At 41.1% G+C, this 17,253-nt stretch overlaps 1 protein-coding gene across 1 annotated transcript in view; it reads right to left on the bottom strand.

Annotated features, from left to right (window-relative positions):
• DGKG (diacylglycerol kinase gamma) overlaps nt 1-16,921 on the bottom strand; it is a gene marked incomplete at both ends in the record, with an annotated part of 164,082 nt that extends 147,161 nt beyond the window's left edge. The window contains 2 exon segments of the mRNA XM_080696557.1: nt 2,317-2,393; nt 16,855-16,921. Coding sequence (XP_080552683.1) covers nt 2,317-2,393; nt 16,855-16,921 — 144 coding nt within the window.
• Nucleotides 16,922-17,253: the final 332 nt, after the last annotated feature.

Below are 17,253 nucleotides of genomic sequence, written 5' to 3'. Positions count from 1 at the left end.
TCCACAGTCTTCAGGGTCTTTATTTTTATTTTTAAAGTTTTGTCATCTTTAGCTCACATATGAGGAAAGTGAGGCTTAAAGAGGGGAAATATCGCTCCTAGCTACATTACTGGCTGATGGCAAAAGTAGAGGTCTGACCTAATACTATGTGACTTTAGAATTGTGGCTCACAAATTTGACCCTGTTAGTAAAAGTTAAGTGTCAGAAGGCAGAAATTGTGCTTCTTCATCTTTTTATCTTCTATATTACCCAGAATAATGCCTAGATACCCAAGAAATATTAGATGTATGAATTTCAAAGTGAGAGGATGTCTTGCATGCATTTATTCATTCGACAAATATTTATCAAATGCTTGCCATGAACCAGTTCTGAGCACTGAAGGCACAGTAGTGAGCAAAAAATATTCTAGCTGGAGGGACAGATAATTAATTAAGTAAATTATATAGTGTGACACATTGGAAGAAGTACTAAGGAGGAAAAGAAAGCAGAGCAGTAAGTTAGGAAGTGTCAGGAAAGAAGGCTTAAGATTTTGGATAAAGAAGGTGAAAATGACTTGGAAGGTTATTTGAGCATAGACTGGAAGTGGTTGAGAGAATGAATAACATGGAAAGGTTGGGGAGGAATGTTCTAAGGAGCAAAAGCAAATGCAGTGACATGGAGATTGTAGCAATATGGGCCTGTCTGACAGCATTTGGGGAGGCTAATGTGACTGGAAAGGGTGAGGAGGGGCATGGTAGCAAAAGAGTAGGAGAAATGCAGACTGTTATGACCTTGACCTTTACTCTGAGTAGAGGCTGGGGGAACCCTGGAAAATTACTGAGAAGAGTAGGGACAAGCTCTGACATGAGTTGTGACAGATTATTTAGGATGTGAATGAAGCCTACACCTTAAAGGGCAAGGGAATACAGGGAGTCCAGTTAGAAGACTCCTGCAACAATCTGGACAAAGCACGGTGAAACCCAGGTCAGGATGGCAGCAATTCCACAGTGAAATGTGGCTAGTGTATGAGTGTGCTTTGAAGATGATCTGGATGTGGGATATGAGAGCAAGAGAGAACTCCATGGTGATGCCACATTTTAGTTGAATAACTTGAAGAAGTGAAGTCGTCTGAGACTTCTTGACTGGAATGGAAAGACTGCTAGAAAAACAGGTTTTATAGAGAAAGATAAAAAGCGCTGGTTTAGCTCATAATAAACTGAGATTTCGATTTGATTTTTAAGTAGAAATGAATGTCAAGTGTAGGGGGAGAGTAAAACCAGGAGAATGTGTTCTCCTGAAACCCAGTGAAGAATATGGAAGTGGATTTGACCAGCTGTGTTCAGTGCCAAAACTTCTGTTTGATTTAGCCACATGGGGGTCCTTGGCTATCTTGACTAGTGGCTTTAGTGGAGGAATGGAGTCACACACTGATTGAAGAACTTTCAGAAAAGTAGGAAGAGAAGAACTTGGAGGCAATGAATATAGCTAAATTTTTTGCATAGTTTTGCTATAAAATACATGAGAGAAATGAGCTGGTATCTGGAGGGAGAAGTGGAGTAGAACAGTTTTTTTTTTTTGGTGGTACTGGGGGTGGAACCCAGGGGCTTTCTACCTTGGGGCTATACTCCCAGACCTATTTTATATTTTATTTGGAAACAGGGTCTCACTAAGTTGCTGAGAGCCTCACTAAGTAGCTGAGGCTGGCTTCGAACCCACGAGATCCTCCTGTCTCAGTCTCCCAAGCTCTAGGATTACAAGTGTGTGTCACCACACCCAGCTAGAACAATTTTTAATAGAGGAGAAATAGCTATGCTTATATGATAATGGGAAAAACCAAATTATACAGGAAAGATGATATGTGAAACATAGAGGAGATAGAAGGGAAGTGGTTGGGGGGACGTGTGTTTGAGGTAGTGCTTGGCAACAGCCCAAAAGAGGGTGGGATTGAGTACACAAGAGGAGCAGGTGAACTTAGATGAAAGCCCAGCGAGTTCATTCCTAGTTACAGGAACAAGGTTTTGGTAGTTGGGCACTTGGATGAAGAGCACATGGAAAATCTTTTCTGTTTCTATTTTCTCAGTTGTTGGCTGAGAATGAGAGAGGAGGAGAAGTACCTGTAGCAGAGGAGAAGGTAGGGTGTAGTCTGTAGGACAGTGGGAAGGATTAGTGTGCTCGGGAAACATACAATGCACTGATGGCTCACTTGAGACTCAGGAGAAAATATGTTCAGGAGCATGTACTTTAAGGCAAGCCAAGCCATCAAGAGGGAAACAAATTATGGAAAGCCTGGAACACAGGTTTTTGTTTTTTAAAGTCTTGAAATGGAAATCTTCTTACCTCATGTGGACCATGTTGTTTGAGGCTCCCACCTTCATTAAATTCAGTCAAGACATCCTTTATCTTCTTGGAAGAATCTGGAGAGACACAATCCATGTATGAAATACTGATGAGCAACTAATGAGAGCAGGGACAAGTACATTCTCTCTATGTGAGCAGTTATGATGGGCAGCCCCTCATTCTCAGGACCATAAGGAGAAGCATAACTTTTATCTGATCTACTGCCTCCTCTCATTTCTGCTCCTTTTTTGTCCTTCTGTCCTTGATTTGTTTCTAAAACATGATTATGATTAGATTATGTTTCTGCTGATGTGGATTTTCACCTTCTCAGGATAAAAGTCCAGCCTCCTTACCCTGTGTTCAGCCCTTAGTGATCCAACATGATGTTGCCCTTTTTCTCTATTCATCCTACTCTTCAGCCATATCACATCACATTGCAAGAAATCTCCAAACACAGTATACTCTTTCATGACATTTCTTTTCTGTCTTGCAAACCTCACTCATTTCTCCATATCCAGCTCATGAGTTAACTCTTTTGTAAGATATTTCTTTGAATTATTCAGAGTTAATCACTCCCTCCCTGGAATCCTATATACTTTGTACACAACACTATAATAGCTTATCTCTTGCCCAATTTTATCTTGAAAGCTGTAACTGGCTGGAGAGTCTTTGTATATCAAGACAAGATCTGACATATAAACAATGTTCAGAAAATAGTACATAGATAAGTGCATAATAATCTGAGTAGAAATCTTAAAACATTAAAAAAATTCTAAATTAGCTGGGCATGGTGGCACACGCTTGTAATCACAGAGCTTGGGAGGCTGAGACAGGAGGATTGCACACGTTCGAAGCCAGCCTCAGGTACTTAGTGAGACACTCAGCAACTTAGTGAGACCCTGTTTCCAAATAAAGTATAAAATAGGTCTAGGAGTATAGCCCGGAGGTAGAAAACCCCTAAGTTCCACCCCCCAGTACCACACACACACAGAAGTTCTAAATTATACAGAACAGGTAGATAGTAAGACCCAAGTGACACTGTCCTTGGTGCTGAAACATTCTTGTACACTAGGCCAAGGTGGTTTCTCATAATTCTGGGACTGTTAGCTCTGCGTCTTTTTTTTTTTTTTTCTTCTTGGTTTGTATTTTCTATCTTGCTAGGGGAAATTGAGTTACTCATCCTGACACAAAAACATAACCTCAATTATGTTTCATAATTAGCATGGCTAATTTAATATTCTTGTGGCAGTTCTATTATATTTCTGACAGCCAAAACTTTTTCCTCTGGAAGTTCAGCCATCCCCATTCCTCATGCTTTTTCTCAGTGTTTCCCTATGCACTACATTTATATTGGATGGATACAAAGAAAGACTCAGAGGAGTCAGGAGCCATGGTTATTTTGAAAGTTCTGCTTCTGTAGGAAATAATTCAGAAACTACCGGAGACAATAGTGGCTTCTTCTTCTTGGTGTTTTAGAAAGGAATTGGTAGTCAAGAAAAGGAACTCAACAGTTGTCATTAGAAACACATTGTGAGTGCACTTGGTGTAGTTAGCACTCGAGACATAGAATTTCTGTGACTTGTGCTTCCCCTGTCTCCAACTATTGTGGATAATTCAGAGTTTCTCAAGCTCCATTATTGCTATTTAAACATCTGAGCAAAGGGAAATGTCATTAAAAGCTCACACAATGTTCCTTGATGTTCAGGCTCTCTTTACAGAAGATTATGTCCTGTGGCCTTAGGTAAAGTAAGACACACTCACAGGCTGGGCTGCTCTCCATGGTTTTGCTGACTTGGGTTCTATTGAGCAGAAGTTATAATCATTGCAGGATTGAGACAAATTGAAATGCCACCAGAAAATGCTGCTGTTGTCTAAAAATGGAAATTTCTTTCTGAGATTCAAAACAGATGTTGAAAAACTAATAGCTCAGTAAGATCCAGGCAGCAGATGCCAACAATTTGTGTTGCTTCCATTCAACTCTGAAATCACTACAGAGGGTAAGATGCTGCAAGGTACTGTTAATGAACTAGTGGGGAAGCTGATATGAACAACTGTGATATTATTAGCTACCCCTCACAGAGGATGTCTCCCTGTATATTCTTATAGCTCTCCTCTGCCAATACATGTAAATTTGGTAATATTTTTCAGTTTGCAAATGAAGATGCTGAACTTCAAAAAAAATTAAGTGATTTGCCCACCAGCTAGGTTTTAACTTGGGTCTTGTCTGGCTCAAAAGTCTGTTATTTTCTCTTGTCATTCACTAGTGCTTCAAAAATATTTGCTAACACAAGGGAAAGTATAATTAATTCTGTAGCAGTGACATGAAGCTTTAAGAAACACTGAGTAAGAAGTAAAATTCAGCCGAGAGCAGGATCGAGTTGGGCACTGGGCCAGTCCTCTGCAGAAGACAGCATTCGAGCTGAAGCTTAAAGACTGAGCACTGTTTTGAAAGGCAGACACAAAATGGAATGGTATTCTCAGAAGCAACAAAGTGAGCACAGATGCAGGGATCAGCACCACAGAACATTTAGAAAAAGTTAGAACCAAAGGGTAGTTTGGGGCCAGATTTGTGGAGGTTTGAATGCTGAGTTGAAGTCATTGGTTTGAAATTGTTAAGGATCTTTTGAGTGGTGGAATAACATACCCTAGTGTGTTTTTACAGGCTTCTGAAAAGAGAATTCAAGAGAGTTTATAATTAGGTCAGAGCTCAGTTAACATTACATGCATATTCTAATTATTCTATAAGCAGTTAGGTCATTTAGGAAAAAATCCTACATTTTAGAACCTATTTTTCTGGGAGGTTTTCAGCTCATCCAAAGTAACCAGATTAACTGGAAGCAATGGTGCACACCTGGAATCTCAGTATTTTGAAGGCTGAGACAGGAGGATTGCATTTGGGGCTGCCTAGTAATTTAGCCATACCCTGTTTCAAAATAAAATAAGGGCTTCAGGGATAGCTTAGAGGCAGAACTTTCTGAGTTCAGTCCACATTACCAAATAAATGAACAAAAATACAAAGTAACCAGATTAGCAAATGCAAATTTGAGAATAGGAGTATCCTGGTATGGCTTCTGCAATAATATTATAAAGTCAGCATTTTGATTGAGGATCACGGAGTGATTTCAATAGAATCCATACACTTTTGATTGCATTTTGGAGATCTCACAATCCTATGGCTCTGTTTCTGAAAATTCTGCTTAATATTTAAATATCTGTTATATGTTCACATTTAACAGAGATTTTAAAAAGAAAAAAGAAAGACATTTATCTATGATATTTAATTAATAGCCTAAAATTAAACAAAAAATAAAATATTTTGACTAATTTTCCATAAAGAATATCCCTCTTTATATATTTACTTCAATTTGTTTTATGGGATTTTTTAAATCTACTGGCGATTGAACCCAGGGGTATTTTACTTTTGAGCTACGTCCCTGGCTCTATTTTAATTTATATTTTGAAACAGGGTCTTGTGACATTGCTCAGGCCCACACTAAATTACTGAGGCTGGCCTTGAGCTTAGTATTAGCCTACCAAGTACTAGCATATGCCACCATATCTGGCTTTGTTTTATAGGATTTTATGAGCCCACCGCATGGATACCTTTAAAAAGGGGAAGCAGTCTAATTCTCAAATCTGAGACACATTACTTCTCCTTGGACATATCCTGACATTATATGGCAGTTTTCTCTTTGGAGGATTTCTGGCTGGGTTTCCCTCTCCATGCGGAGTGAGTGGGTATTATACGTGACTAATCCACTTCGGTGGATTCTGTTTTGTCTTAAGACATAAGAATGACAAGAGACTTCTTTGTTGCTTTCTCTTATCTTATTTCAGGTTCCCAATAGTATAGCCTTAGTAGAGAACTTCCTCATCAAAGTCTGTCTCATTACAGTACCATCAGACTCAGAAGACATCAAGTTCCATTTCGGAGTGAACAAAGCAGGGCTGTTTCCACCATTCTTTGTAACAACTCCCATTTTCTTGAGCATTATTATATGCTAGGCATTGTCCTAGGAGCCTTCAGATTTTAAGTCTCCACAACTACCTTCTCACATAATAATTAGCCCTATTTTAGAGAATAGGAAAGAACTCATCCCTTTTTGGAGGCGAGGAAATTGAGGCTTATGGGATTTAAGTGATTTTTCCGAGGGTACACAACTAGTGAATGAGTCACTCTTATTTTTAACATATCTGAATAATATGACACAACTACTAGATTCACTGGTTCACAATACCTGATAAATCAGAAGACAAAAGCCTTCCTCTATACAGTGGCTCTCAAACCTGGCTGTGTGTTGGAATTACTGGGAAGCTCATATAAACCGCAACCAGATCTTTCTCACCTCACACCAATTAAATCAGTGTTTGTTGAGGGGCCAGGAAATAATATATTTTAAAGCTTCCTGGGGGATTCCAATGTAGAGCAAAAAATGAGGACTATTGTTCTATAATGTGATTTTTGTTTTTTGAAATGAAGACTGTCCTAAGAAGCAGCTGAGCTTCTTGGATAATTATTGCAAGAAAAACCCTTATAACTCTGGCAAACCTAAAATTGCTGCACATGGCAGATATTCTCCATTGCTCAAATAGGCAATATTAAAGAAATATGCCCAGCAAGTCAACGTAATCAGCTGCTCGGAAAAGCAGGGCTGTTGTGCATTAACCCAGATGATCAGCATGCAGATCTGCCCCAAGTCAGGTGTTTAGAAAGCTCTTCTCTGTGACCAAGGTCACCAGTGTGAACAACTGCCCTAAGATGTATTAAGCCAGAATTGTCTCTTTATGCTTTATGTACCAAGAAGTCTAGGTCTTAAACATTTATTTCTAGTGCTTGAGAAAATTAAAAGCCTATATGAGAATCAAATTTGGCTCTGCTTACAGATACCTTTCTGTCAAACTGGTGTGGGACAAATTAGAAACATGTTTACAGCAGAACACAGTTGTGCTGATTGGACCAGAACCTGAAGTTTGTCTTCTAATTAAGAACGCTGTGTATTTGAGTACCAGACCATTAAACTGTTAAACTTTAAAATAATCATACAGTGACATTTTCTTTTTTTCTTAAAGTTTTTGTTATTACTTTAATATTTTTATTGGTGCATTATAGTCTCACATCATAATGTCATTCATAGTGATAGTAACAGGCAGGCACACAGCATGACATTTTCAAAAGTGAATCTGAACATCTTGTATGAGAGTGACATTCTAAACTCTCCACTCCTCAATGTCCTCCAGAAGCTTCTCAAGTGGAACATGCATGCGGATTGCCTGGGATCTGGTAGGAATGCAGGTTCTGACTCCGGTAGGTCTGGGCCAAGGCCCGAGGCGTAGCATTTTGAATACGATCCAATGACACTAATTATGCAGGTCCATGGGCTTCAGTTTTGATGAGCAAGCCTCAAGCAACATGCCAGTAGATCTGTGGCTGACTGTTGAGCCTTACCTATGACAACCCAGAGAAGACCAGGAACACATTCCAGAGACCGAAAAGACTCAACGCAGGAGTGGTGGTGGAACGGAGACACGGAGAGAAGCGGAGGAAATGTGAGCATATGAGGAAAGACACAAATCTAGAATTCCCATCTTCGAATGAAGGCTGAGAGGCACAAATAAATGCTCTCGTTACTCCAGGGAGGCAAGTGCACAGCGAGATACACAGAAACCAGAACAGTGCTTTTGGAAGAGGAGGGATTATGTCAAAGCAGTGGTGCCAGGGTCAGGAGCACTGAGTGGAAAGGTCCCCTCTACAGCCAGGAGGAATCAGGCCCCGAAGCAGAATGTGGAAGCAGGTGTGAGAAAACCAGCGCTGGCTTACTTCCATGTGGCAGTACATACACACTCTCCCCAATACACTTATTTTCCTGCTCAGTGTTTATTGCAGCACGTAGCCCATTGCCCGACACAAAATAGATGTCCAATAAATCTGTTGAATAAATGAGGGTTAGAAAAGGGACTGGGCTGGCCATGCTTGTCCAGTGTGGCCTACATTCCCAAGGGCATAGGAGGAAAATGTAAACCAGCGGTTCTCAACTTTGGCTGCAAATCAGAATCACCTGGTGAGCTTTAAAATATACCGATGGCTGGGTGTGGTGGCGCACACTTGTAATTCCAGCATTCGGGAGGCTGAGACTGGAGGATCACGGTTTGCAGACAGCCTCAGCTCTTAATGAGGCCCTCTGCAACTTAGTGAGACCCTGTCTCAAAATAAAGAATAAAAAAATAGGGCAGGGGGTGTAGCTCGGAGGTTGAATGCCTCTGGGTTCCATCCTCAGACCCGCAAATAAATAAATAAATAAATAAATAAATAAATAAATAAAATAAAATGTATCAATGCCTGAGTCACAGGACTAGAGATTATAAATAAATAATTCAGGGGATACTGGAAATGTTCAAAGCCTTCCATTTGGTTTGAATGTATAGCCAAGGCTAAGGAGGATTGAGGCAGATCAAGCTAAATACTTAGGGACCTATGGAAATCATGGCTATGATACAGACATTACATGCAAAATAAGAGGAAAGTCATTCCATTGAAGCAAAGGAAAATTTAACTGTTGTAAGAAAATACTTTTTTCAGGTATTAAATTTTTCTGAATAACTGGTATGGCTTATATGTAAGCAAAATTTGCATGGAGAGCAAAATTTCCCACTTTTTCTCCAAGTAATTTTATCCTCATCAGTCATAGTTACAAAGCTGGAGAATGGATTAGACAAGCTTTACCAACTCACACCTGAAAGTGTGGTTCCTGACCAGCAGCATCAGCATGGTCTAAGAGCTTGTTAGAAACACAATCTCAGCACACCTCCCATACCTACTGATTTGGAACTGACATTTAAACACACTTTCCAGGAGATTCATGTATATATTAAACTTTGAGAGCCACTGTTCCATAGAAATTTCTCCCTATCCACAAATTCTGTGACTTCTTGTAGACAGTAATCAATAAAGGAAAATAAAGGAAAAGAAGGCCAGTGTACTGAAAGAGATTTGATAAGAAATAGTTGTGGTTCTTCCAAGATAAAAGCAATTACATGTAATATTTTATGGGCTCAGGAGTGTGTGAACATTTGATTATGTCTCATTCTGCTGGACAAAATATTTTTATTATTTACTTATTGGTGGTATTGGGATTGAATTCATGGGCATTCTACCTTTGAGCTATACCCCTAACCCTACGTTTTATTCTTTATTTTGAAACAGGGTCTCACTAAGTTGCAGAGGGCCACACTAAGTAGCTGAGGCTGGCCATGAACCTGTGATCCTTCTATCTCAGCCTCTCAAGTACTGGGATTACTATTGTGCCACCAGGCCTGGCTACTGGCCAATATAAATAGCAAGGTTTCAATGACTTATGTAGAGCTCTACACTGTTCTACATATCAGTTCCAAACATTTTCTCTGACTCTCCTATTAATACTGACAGGTTTAAATTTTGAATCATACCTACATATTAAAGTCACAAATTTTACTTTGATCTATCAAAAATACATTTTCTAATAGCACAGCATGCTGATTCATTCTCTTTAAATGTGTTTAAATTTTTTGCTCTATTATAATTTAATCTGTCTATAGAGTTATGGTTGAAGGTTGAGATCCAATGGTTTTGTTTTTGTTTAATTTCCAAAAATGGAATTGAAACAAATTGAACTCACAGTAGAATCAAGAAACTTTGGTTCTAATTCCTAGTCTACATTAACCTTCTGTGTGACCTTGAACTTCTGGTTTCAGTGCTCTGATTTGTCAAATGAAATCTTACAGTGATCTCATTTGTAGGAATTAGAATTGATGATGGTTGAGGTCTCCTCCAGCTTTAAATATTCTTTTTTTTTTTTAGTTCTGGGGATGGAACCCAGGGGCATTCTACCTCCGAGCTACACCCCCAGTCCAATTTTTTGTTCTTTACTTTGAAACAGGGTCTCACTGAGTTGCAAAGAGCCTCACTATGTAGCTGAGGCTGTCTGGGAATGGTGATCCTCCTGTCTCAGCCTCTCAAATGCTGGAATTATAAGCATGCACCACCATGCCCAGCTAACATTCTTCACAATCTGAGGGACCACCAGTGGACATAGGAAACATTAGGGAATTAAGAGTCAACTTGATGCTACATCAGCTCTTTTCCTTTCTGAAAATACTGATAGTTTCTGTCATTGACAAATCATGGAACTTTTAAGTAATTAACAGAAAACCTAGAATCCCACATGCTCCCTCTCCCCGGAAAATATCAGGATTGTGGGAAGGAGACTCAGTAGGAGGTACCTCTGCCTGCATTCCCCCCTAAAGTAAAAAAAAAAAAAATCTGTTTCAACACAGAAACTAAGTCTTAGATGGGGTCATGAAGGTCGTGGAATTAACCAAACAACTAACACTCCTACCTCCCTATATTGTCTCAACCAACCCTGGAACAGTTTTAGGAAAAGGAAACAGTTGTTTTAAAGCCAATTCTGTTCCACCTTGGGCAGGTTTGACCACAGGAAATAATTTTGTGTCATAGTTAACTGAAGTATTCCTATGATTTCCTCCTTTTAGTCCTAGGGACATTCAAAATTAATTTAACACAACTTCCCTCAATGACACTGAGCTGTCTTAATACAACACGATCTTCCTCACTTTTCCCTTCCCTTCTCCATAAAATGCACACAGTAACTTCATTTATCCACAGTCAAGCTGTGAAGGCCCTCATGATGCCAGCAGCATTTTTTAAACACCTCTGGTCTGTCTATTGTCCCTTGTAAACTGTAGTGCCCAGAAATTAATTTAGCTCTCCAGAGATGTCTGATCAGTCTGCTTTACTAGACACTTCGAGTCTGTTAATGCATCCTAACATTGCAATAACTGGTTTGGTTTAATGAAAGTGTAAATATTTTCAAAAGAAATCTCTACAACCATTAGAAGCCATGCTTCCAGAAAGCACTGAATGATATGGAATGATGGTCTCCAACAATCCCTTCTCTCCCTGTGTGAACCACATGCAGTGTCTCCTCTACTCGATCAAGCCAGGGACAGCTTTGACCCATGGAATATGGAGGGAGTTCCTCAGAGGCCTCTGAGCAAAGGTGTTGAAAAAGGTCTGATGGCTGCTCCTTTATGTTCCTGGACCCCTGAAAAACCAAGTTAGAAGTCTGGGCTCTTCTGCTGGAAAGAAAGGCCCCATGGAGAGGCCCTGGAAGATGTGGAAGTGTTGGAGAAAGAGATTCCATGGAGGAACACTGAGGGACCACTGTATGATGGTCTACTTCTCCACTGTTTGTGGTATCCCACCTGAGGCCTCACACATGTGGAACAGAGACTGGTCATGCCTCAGTGTGTCCTGTCCAGTTTCCTGACACACAGAATCATGGGAAATAAACAAAATGGCTGTTATATAAACTCACAAGTTTTGTTTGTTTGTTTGTTTTTTTGCCGTACTGGGGTTGAAACACCGGGGCATTCTACCTCCAAGCTATGCCTCTGAGCTGAGGCTGGCTGTGAACCTGTGATCCTCCTGTCTTAGCCCTCAAGTACTAGGATTACAAGTGTGCACTACCAAGTGTGCATGCCCAGCTCCACAAGTGGCTTTGATATAGCAATAGAGGGAACCTATTGTTAGAGTGAAGAAAACAACATACAAAATAGCATAGCATGTGTATTCCCATGTGTCTTACATATGTATATATTTATGTGTACATATATATATGTGCTTATATATTTTAACATATTTATACACAAACATACTAGTAGTATTTAGCACCCGGGAATAGTAAATAGACAGTTTTAAATTTCTATTTTTTTAAATTTTACTTTGTGCTGAGTGTGGTGGTGCACACTTGTAATCCCCTCACTTGTGAGGCAGAGAGGAGGATCCCACAGGTTCAAAGCCAGCCGCGCTGGCTTAAGAGACCCTGTTTCCAAATAAAAGTATAAAATAGGTCTGGGAGTGTAGCCCAGAGGTATAAGGGCTTCCAGGAACTCCAGTACCACCTAAATAAAATAAATAAATAAATAAATAAATAAATAAATTTTACTTTGTTTTTATTTTATAATAAAAATCTATTAATAACATACTAGCTTTTTTGGCCGGCACTGCACATTGTTGATTTACAAAAGCTTACTTTCAAATATAGATGTATGTATGTGTAATGCTTACATGTACATAAATATAATAAATATGCATGTCTCCAAGAGCAGTTTTAAGATGGCTTCTCCTGGACCAGGCGTGGTGGCGCACACTTGTTATCCCAGCATTTGCGAGGCTGAGACTGGAGAATTGCATTTTGCGGACAGCCTCAGCTACTTAGTGAGGCTCTCTGCAACACAGTGAGACCCGGTTTCAAAATAAAGGATTAAAAAAAAATAGGGCAGGGGGTATAGCTCAGAGGTCAAATGCCCCTGGGTTCCACCCCAGACCCGCAAAAAAAAAAAAAAAAAAAAAAAAAAGATGGTTTCTCCTCCCAGAAGGTCATTCGAGAAGGTACAGGTGTATACTACATAAATGAAGCACAAGAGCTTCTCCTTCTTGGTAACTCCTCTGGAGGAAGTTCTTGATTCTCAGGCTGTGCACTTCATTATTTCTCTATTGTAAAGCTCCTGTTTGTGTGGTTATGGAAGAGTGGTTGCTATGGCAATGCAGTCTGACTGAATACCAGAATGCATCTAACATTGGCGGAAGTGACTTTTTCAGTGTTTCCTCTGAGGATTAGTCATTTTTCCAAGAATTTTTTTTTCCTTCTCTTGTTAGAACAACAGTGCTAGAGTATCTCATCGAGTCCTAGGTCATGGACAATGTGAGGAAGGGTCAGAGAATAACAAAGATAATTGCTGAAGAGAGGACCCAAACCATGAAAGAATTTGTCCTAGCAAATACTCTGTGGTTTCTTTGGTCTCTCCACTGCTCAACTCCCCAACTGCTTTGTTACCTCTGGAACCCCTTCTTCCCTTCACTCCCTCCATCCTGGGCTCTTTTTTTTTTTTTTTTTTACCGGGTTTTCTCTCTGGTTCTTCTCTCTGTGTTTTCTAATTCCTCTTACTTCCCTGACCCCTAGATGACAGCACACCCTAAGCCACGTTCTTCATCTTCTTTTTTCTTCTAGCACTCTGGTTCTCCAAAGTAACTTTGTTCTTACTTTATTCTTTCCCTAATATTGTCTGCACGCATGATTCTCAATCCAGAAGTATAGCCTGACCCTTTGTTTCCACTCACACCACTAGGGTATATCTCACTAAGAACATAGACTCCTTGAGATGGGGTCCTATTTGACCTTCTAGTTCTCCCCCTTCTCCAACATGTGTTCAGGGCTCTCAGTCTATGTCTGAAAACAACACCTACCTCAGGAAGTACCTCACTGGGCTATCGTAGGCCTCCTACCCTGGCCTTCCCATTTCTCAGCACCTGCCATGCTATGATATCATTGTTTAGGTCCTATCTGTCTTCCCTACGAGGCTGTGAGCTCTTTGAGAACAGGAACTCTGTCTCATTCTTTGCTGGCTCCCTAGAGCCTGTCACATACAAAGGCATGAGTGGATGGGTCATCACCATCTCAAAGTCAACATGCCCAAACTATCTCTCCCAGCTCTGTGTCCTACTGTGGCCACTTGCGACACAGCCCATCTTTGAGTCTTTGAGGAATCTATAATGGCTTCCTTTTGTTTATATGTTCTGAAGAAACCTTAACTGCAATTTCTATCAAATTAGCCTTTGTTCACTACCACACCCACCATCCTAGCCTTGTTCCTCAATTCGGACTGAATTCATCCAAAGGACTCTGCCTGAGTGTTTGGCCTGGAAGCCACCTGATCCCAGCCTCCTGCACACCCTCAAGATTTGGGGCTCCATATCTTGCCATTGTAGTCCAAGGCCCACATCTGAGTCGTAGAACCAAGGCCTCCGGCTATCCTCATCCCTCTGTATACCTTTTCCTCTTCTGCTCCTCCTTTCTACCCAACCCAGAGCCCTGTTTGCTACCCCCACAACCCTCTCCCACTGCCTTTGCTTCTACTGGCCCCTCTACTACCTACCCTTTAAACTTCCTTCCTCCTTAGAGTTCAGTCAGATAAATTCTCTGTTATGCATTCAATTGTGCCCCCCATTGATATTTTAAAGCCCTAACCCCTAGTACCTCAAGGTGTGACCTTATATAGGGTGGTTGCAGAAGCAGTTAGTTAAGGTTAGATCACACTGGAGTAGGGTGTATCCGATTCAGTAAGACCATATCCTTATCAAATGGGAAATTTTGGACAGAAACAGTCACATAGGGGCTTTGTGAAGAGCTTTGGGGAGAATATGGCCAGCAACAAGCTGAGGATTTGCCTGGGACAGGTCCTCCCTCACAGCGTGCAGAAGGAACTAACCCTGCCAATGCCTTGATTTTTGGACTTCTGGCCTCCACAACTCTGAGACAGTCCATTTCAGTTGCCACACACCACCCTCCTGCACCACTTTTCCCTGGCCTTCCGATCTCTTATGCTTTATGCTGCAGCTAGCCAGAGTCACCTCCCACTGCCTTATGCTTCTCTACTTGTGTCATGAGCACATTTCAGACTCTCTAACAAGATTCTGATCTCTGTAGAGCAGGCCTTTCCTTTGTGCTTCTTTTTCTTCCTTGACAGGGCCTGGTACTTTGCTTACCTACGGAGTAGGCAGAATTAAATTGAATTCACCTGGAGGGTGATTCCTTGCTTTCAGTATGTCAGAGCTTCTCTAAAACCACTGAGGTTAGTGCAGGCCCCAGAGAACCAGGAGGGAGACCACAGCACCCTACGGGGCTCTTGTTGCCCTTGAGAACCGTGTGGAGTCATAGCCTTCTTGTGCAAAAAGGGTGCAAAGACTCAGGGGCATTAAGGACCATCATTCTACAGAGAGCAGGAGGCAGAGCTGGTACTTGGGCCTAGTCCCCTGACTCCCAGACCAGCGCTATGGACAAGGGCTGCCTATGCTCGGAGAGGAAGAAGGGCCTGCCAAAAGGGCAGTGAGAGGGAATGGGAGGGAGCTTGCCACCCTCAATCCACCACCAGCCCAGTGATTTACAAAAGTGCAAGTATAATTATGGGAAGGAAGAGGAGCGAGGAGCTCTGCAAGACAAAGAACTCTGAAGAAAGTCAGTGCTGAGGCACAAGAGTTGATGGCCACTATGCATGTGCAGAGAGCAGTGGTCATAGGCTTCTGCCTCCACCCAAGCAGATTCCAGTCAGGACTAGCAGTGGCCAGTAGGGGGCACCTCTGTGCATGAAGGTGGATTCTCCATGACTGCGCCCTGATGCACTAAAATGGTTCCTGGGCACAAAGAATAAGAAACCAAGAATCCCAGGTAAAAGCCCCGGACTTTCAAGAATAAATTAAAGAGAGACTCATACAGCAGAATCCAATCTTGTATTGAAAGTAAACTTTGGGTCCAAATGCAGTATTTTTTTTTTTGTGTGTGTGTGGTACTGGGGATTGCACCCAGGGGCATTCTACCTCTGAGTTTGTTTGTTTGGTTATTTACTTTTGTTTGTTTGGTTATTTATTTATTTTTTTGTTTGGTTATTTATTTATTTTTGTTTGTTTGTTTGGTTATTTATTTATTTTTGAAGCAAGGTCTCATCAAATTCTAAAGCTGGCTTTGAACTTGCAATCTCCTGTCTCAGCTTCCAAAGTAGTAGAATTACAGATATGCTACCATGCCTGACTACAAAATTATATTAAAGTCAGTGATTAAGCCAGGCATGGCGGTTCATGCTTGTAATCCCAGGGAGGCTAAGAAGGGAGGATCATAGGTTTGAGGACAATCTCAGCAACCAAATGAGACCCTGTCTCAATAAGTAAAAATAAAATAGTACTAGAGGTGTAGCTCAGAATTTCCCTGGGTTCAATCCCCAGTGTGATACACACACACACACACACACACACACACACACACACACCAGTGATTAAATAACATAGTAATAGTGCTACCTACAGCCATTCATAATTATCCTCTAAAGAGGTTTAATTGACCTGTGATTATAATAGTATGTTTGGGAGAAATATAGTCTTAGAAAAAAGATTCACCTGGGCATGGTAGCACACACTTGTAATCCCAGTATTGGGGAGTCTGAGACAGGAGGATTGCAGGTTCGCAGCCAGCCTCAGCTACTTAGTGAGGCCCTCTCCAACTCAGTGAGGCCTTATTTCAAAGTAAAGAATAAAAAAATAGGGCTGGAAGGATAGCTTTGAGGTAGAAGGCCCTTGGGTTCAATCCTCAGTACTGAAGAAAAGAAAAAAGATTCATAGTACAACTCAACCATGTAAAGCAATATTGGGTGTGGGGGAGTGATCTAAAATGTTCTACTTGTGACTTTTAACCTACTCTATTTTCTTCCATACACATTCAAAATTCTGTGGTATGCATGTGTTACTTATAGTTCCTAAAGGCAAGTGTGTTTTTATGTCAAAGCCACTAATTCTGGACTCATAAGTCAATAGAAGATGTCAGGCCTGACCTTGTCCCTTGCAGCTTTGTAATGACTATACTGCTCTGCTCTCCAGAAATGATCACTCCAGCCAAGAGGAGACCCCACCCCAAGTCTGTCTGTCTGTCTACTCACATTCTGAGTATTTCTGGAGTTGGTCAAACTCTTCCGAAGTGAGAGAGACCCATCGTTCTTCAGTCATCTTTAAACTGGGTGTGAGTGCTTTGGGGCCAGGGACTGAGTCTTGTTCACCAGTGTGAAGCTGAGGCTGTGCCCAGAGCCTGGTTCATTGCAGTTGTGCAATGGATGAGCCCTTGAGGAGACTTCTCAAGGGACTCCAATGCTTCTGGTAGCGGCAGGTGTGTCTTGGCAGCTGAGAAAAGGCCTCTGTTACTCCTCAGGCAACATCTTTCTGTCTGTAGTCAAGGTGAATTCAGAAATCCTGTTTTTTCCTAGGTGGAAGCAGAATACACTGTAAATGAGAATTTTAGATTAACACACACATACAACAAAACAAAACAAAATACCACATCT

This window comes from Muscardinus avellanarius (assembly GCF_963383645.1).
Source record: "Muscardinus avellanarius genome assembly, chromosome: 5".
Classification (NCBI taxonomy): Eukaryota; Metazoa; Chordata; class Mammalia; order Rodentia; family Gliridae; genus Muscardinus; species Muscardinus avellanarius.
The sequence above is the reverse complement of the archived record's forward strand: the minus strand, read 5'-3'. Positions and strand labels throughout refer to the sequence as shown.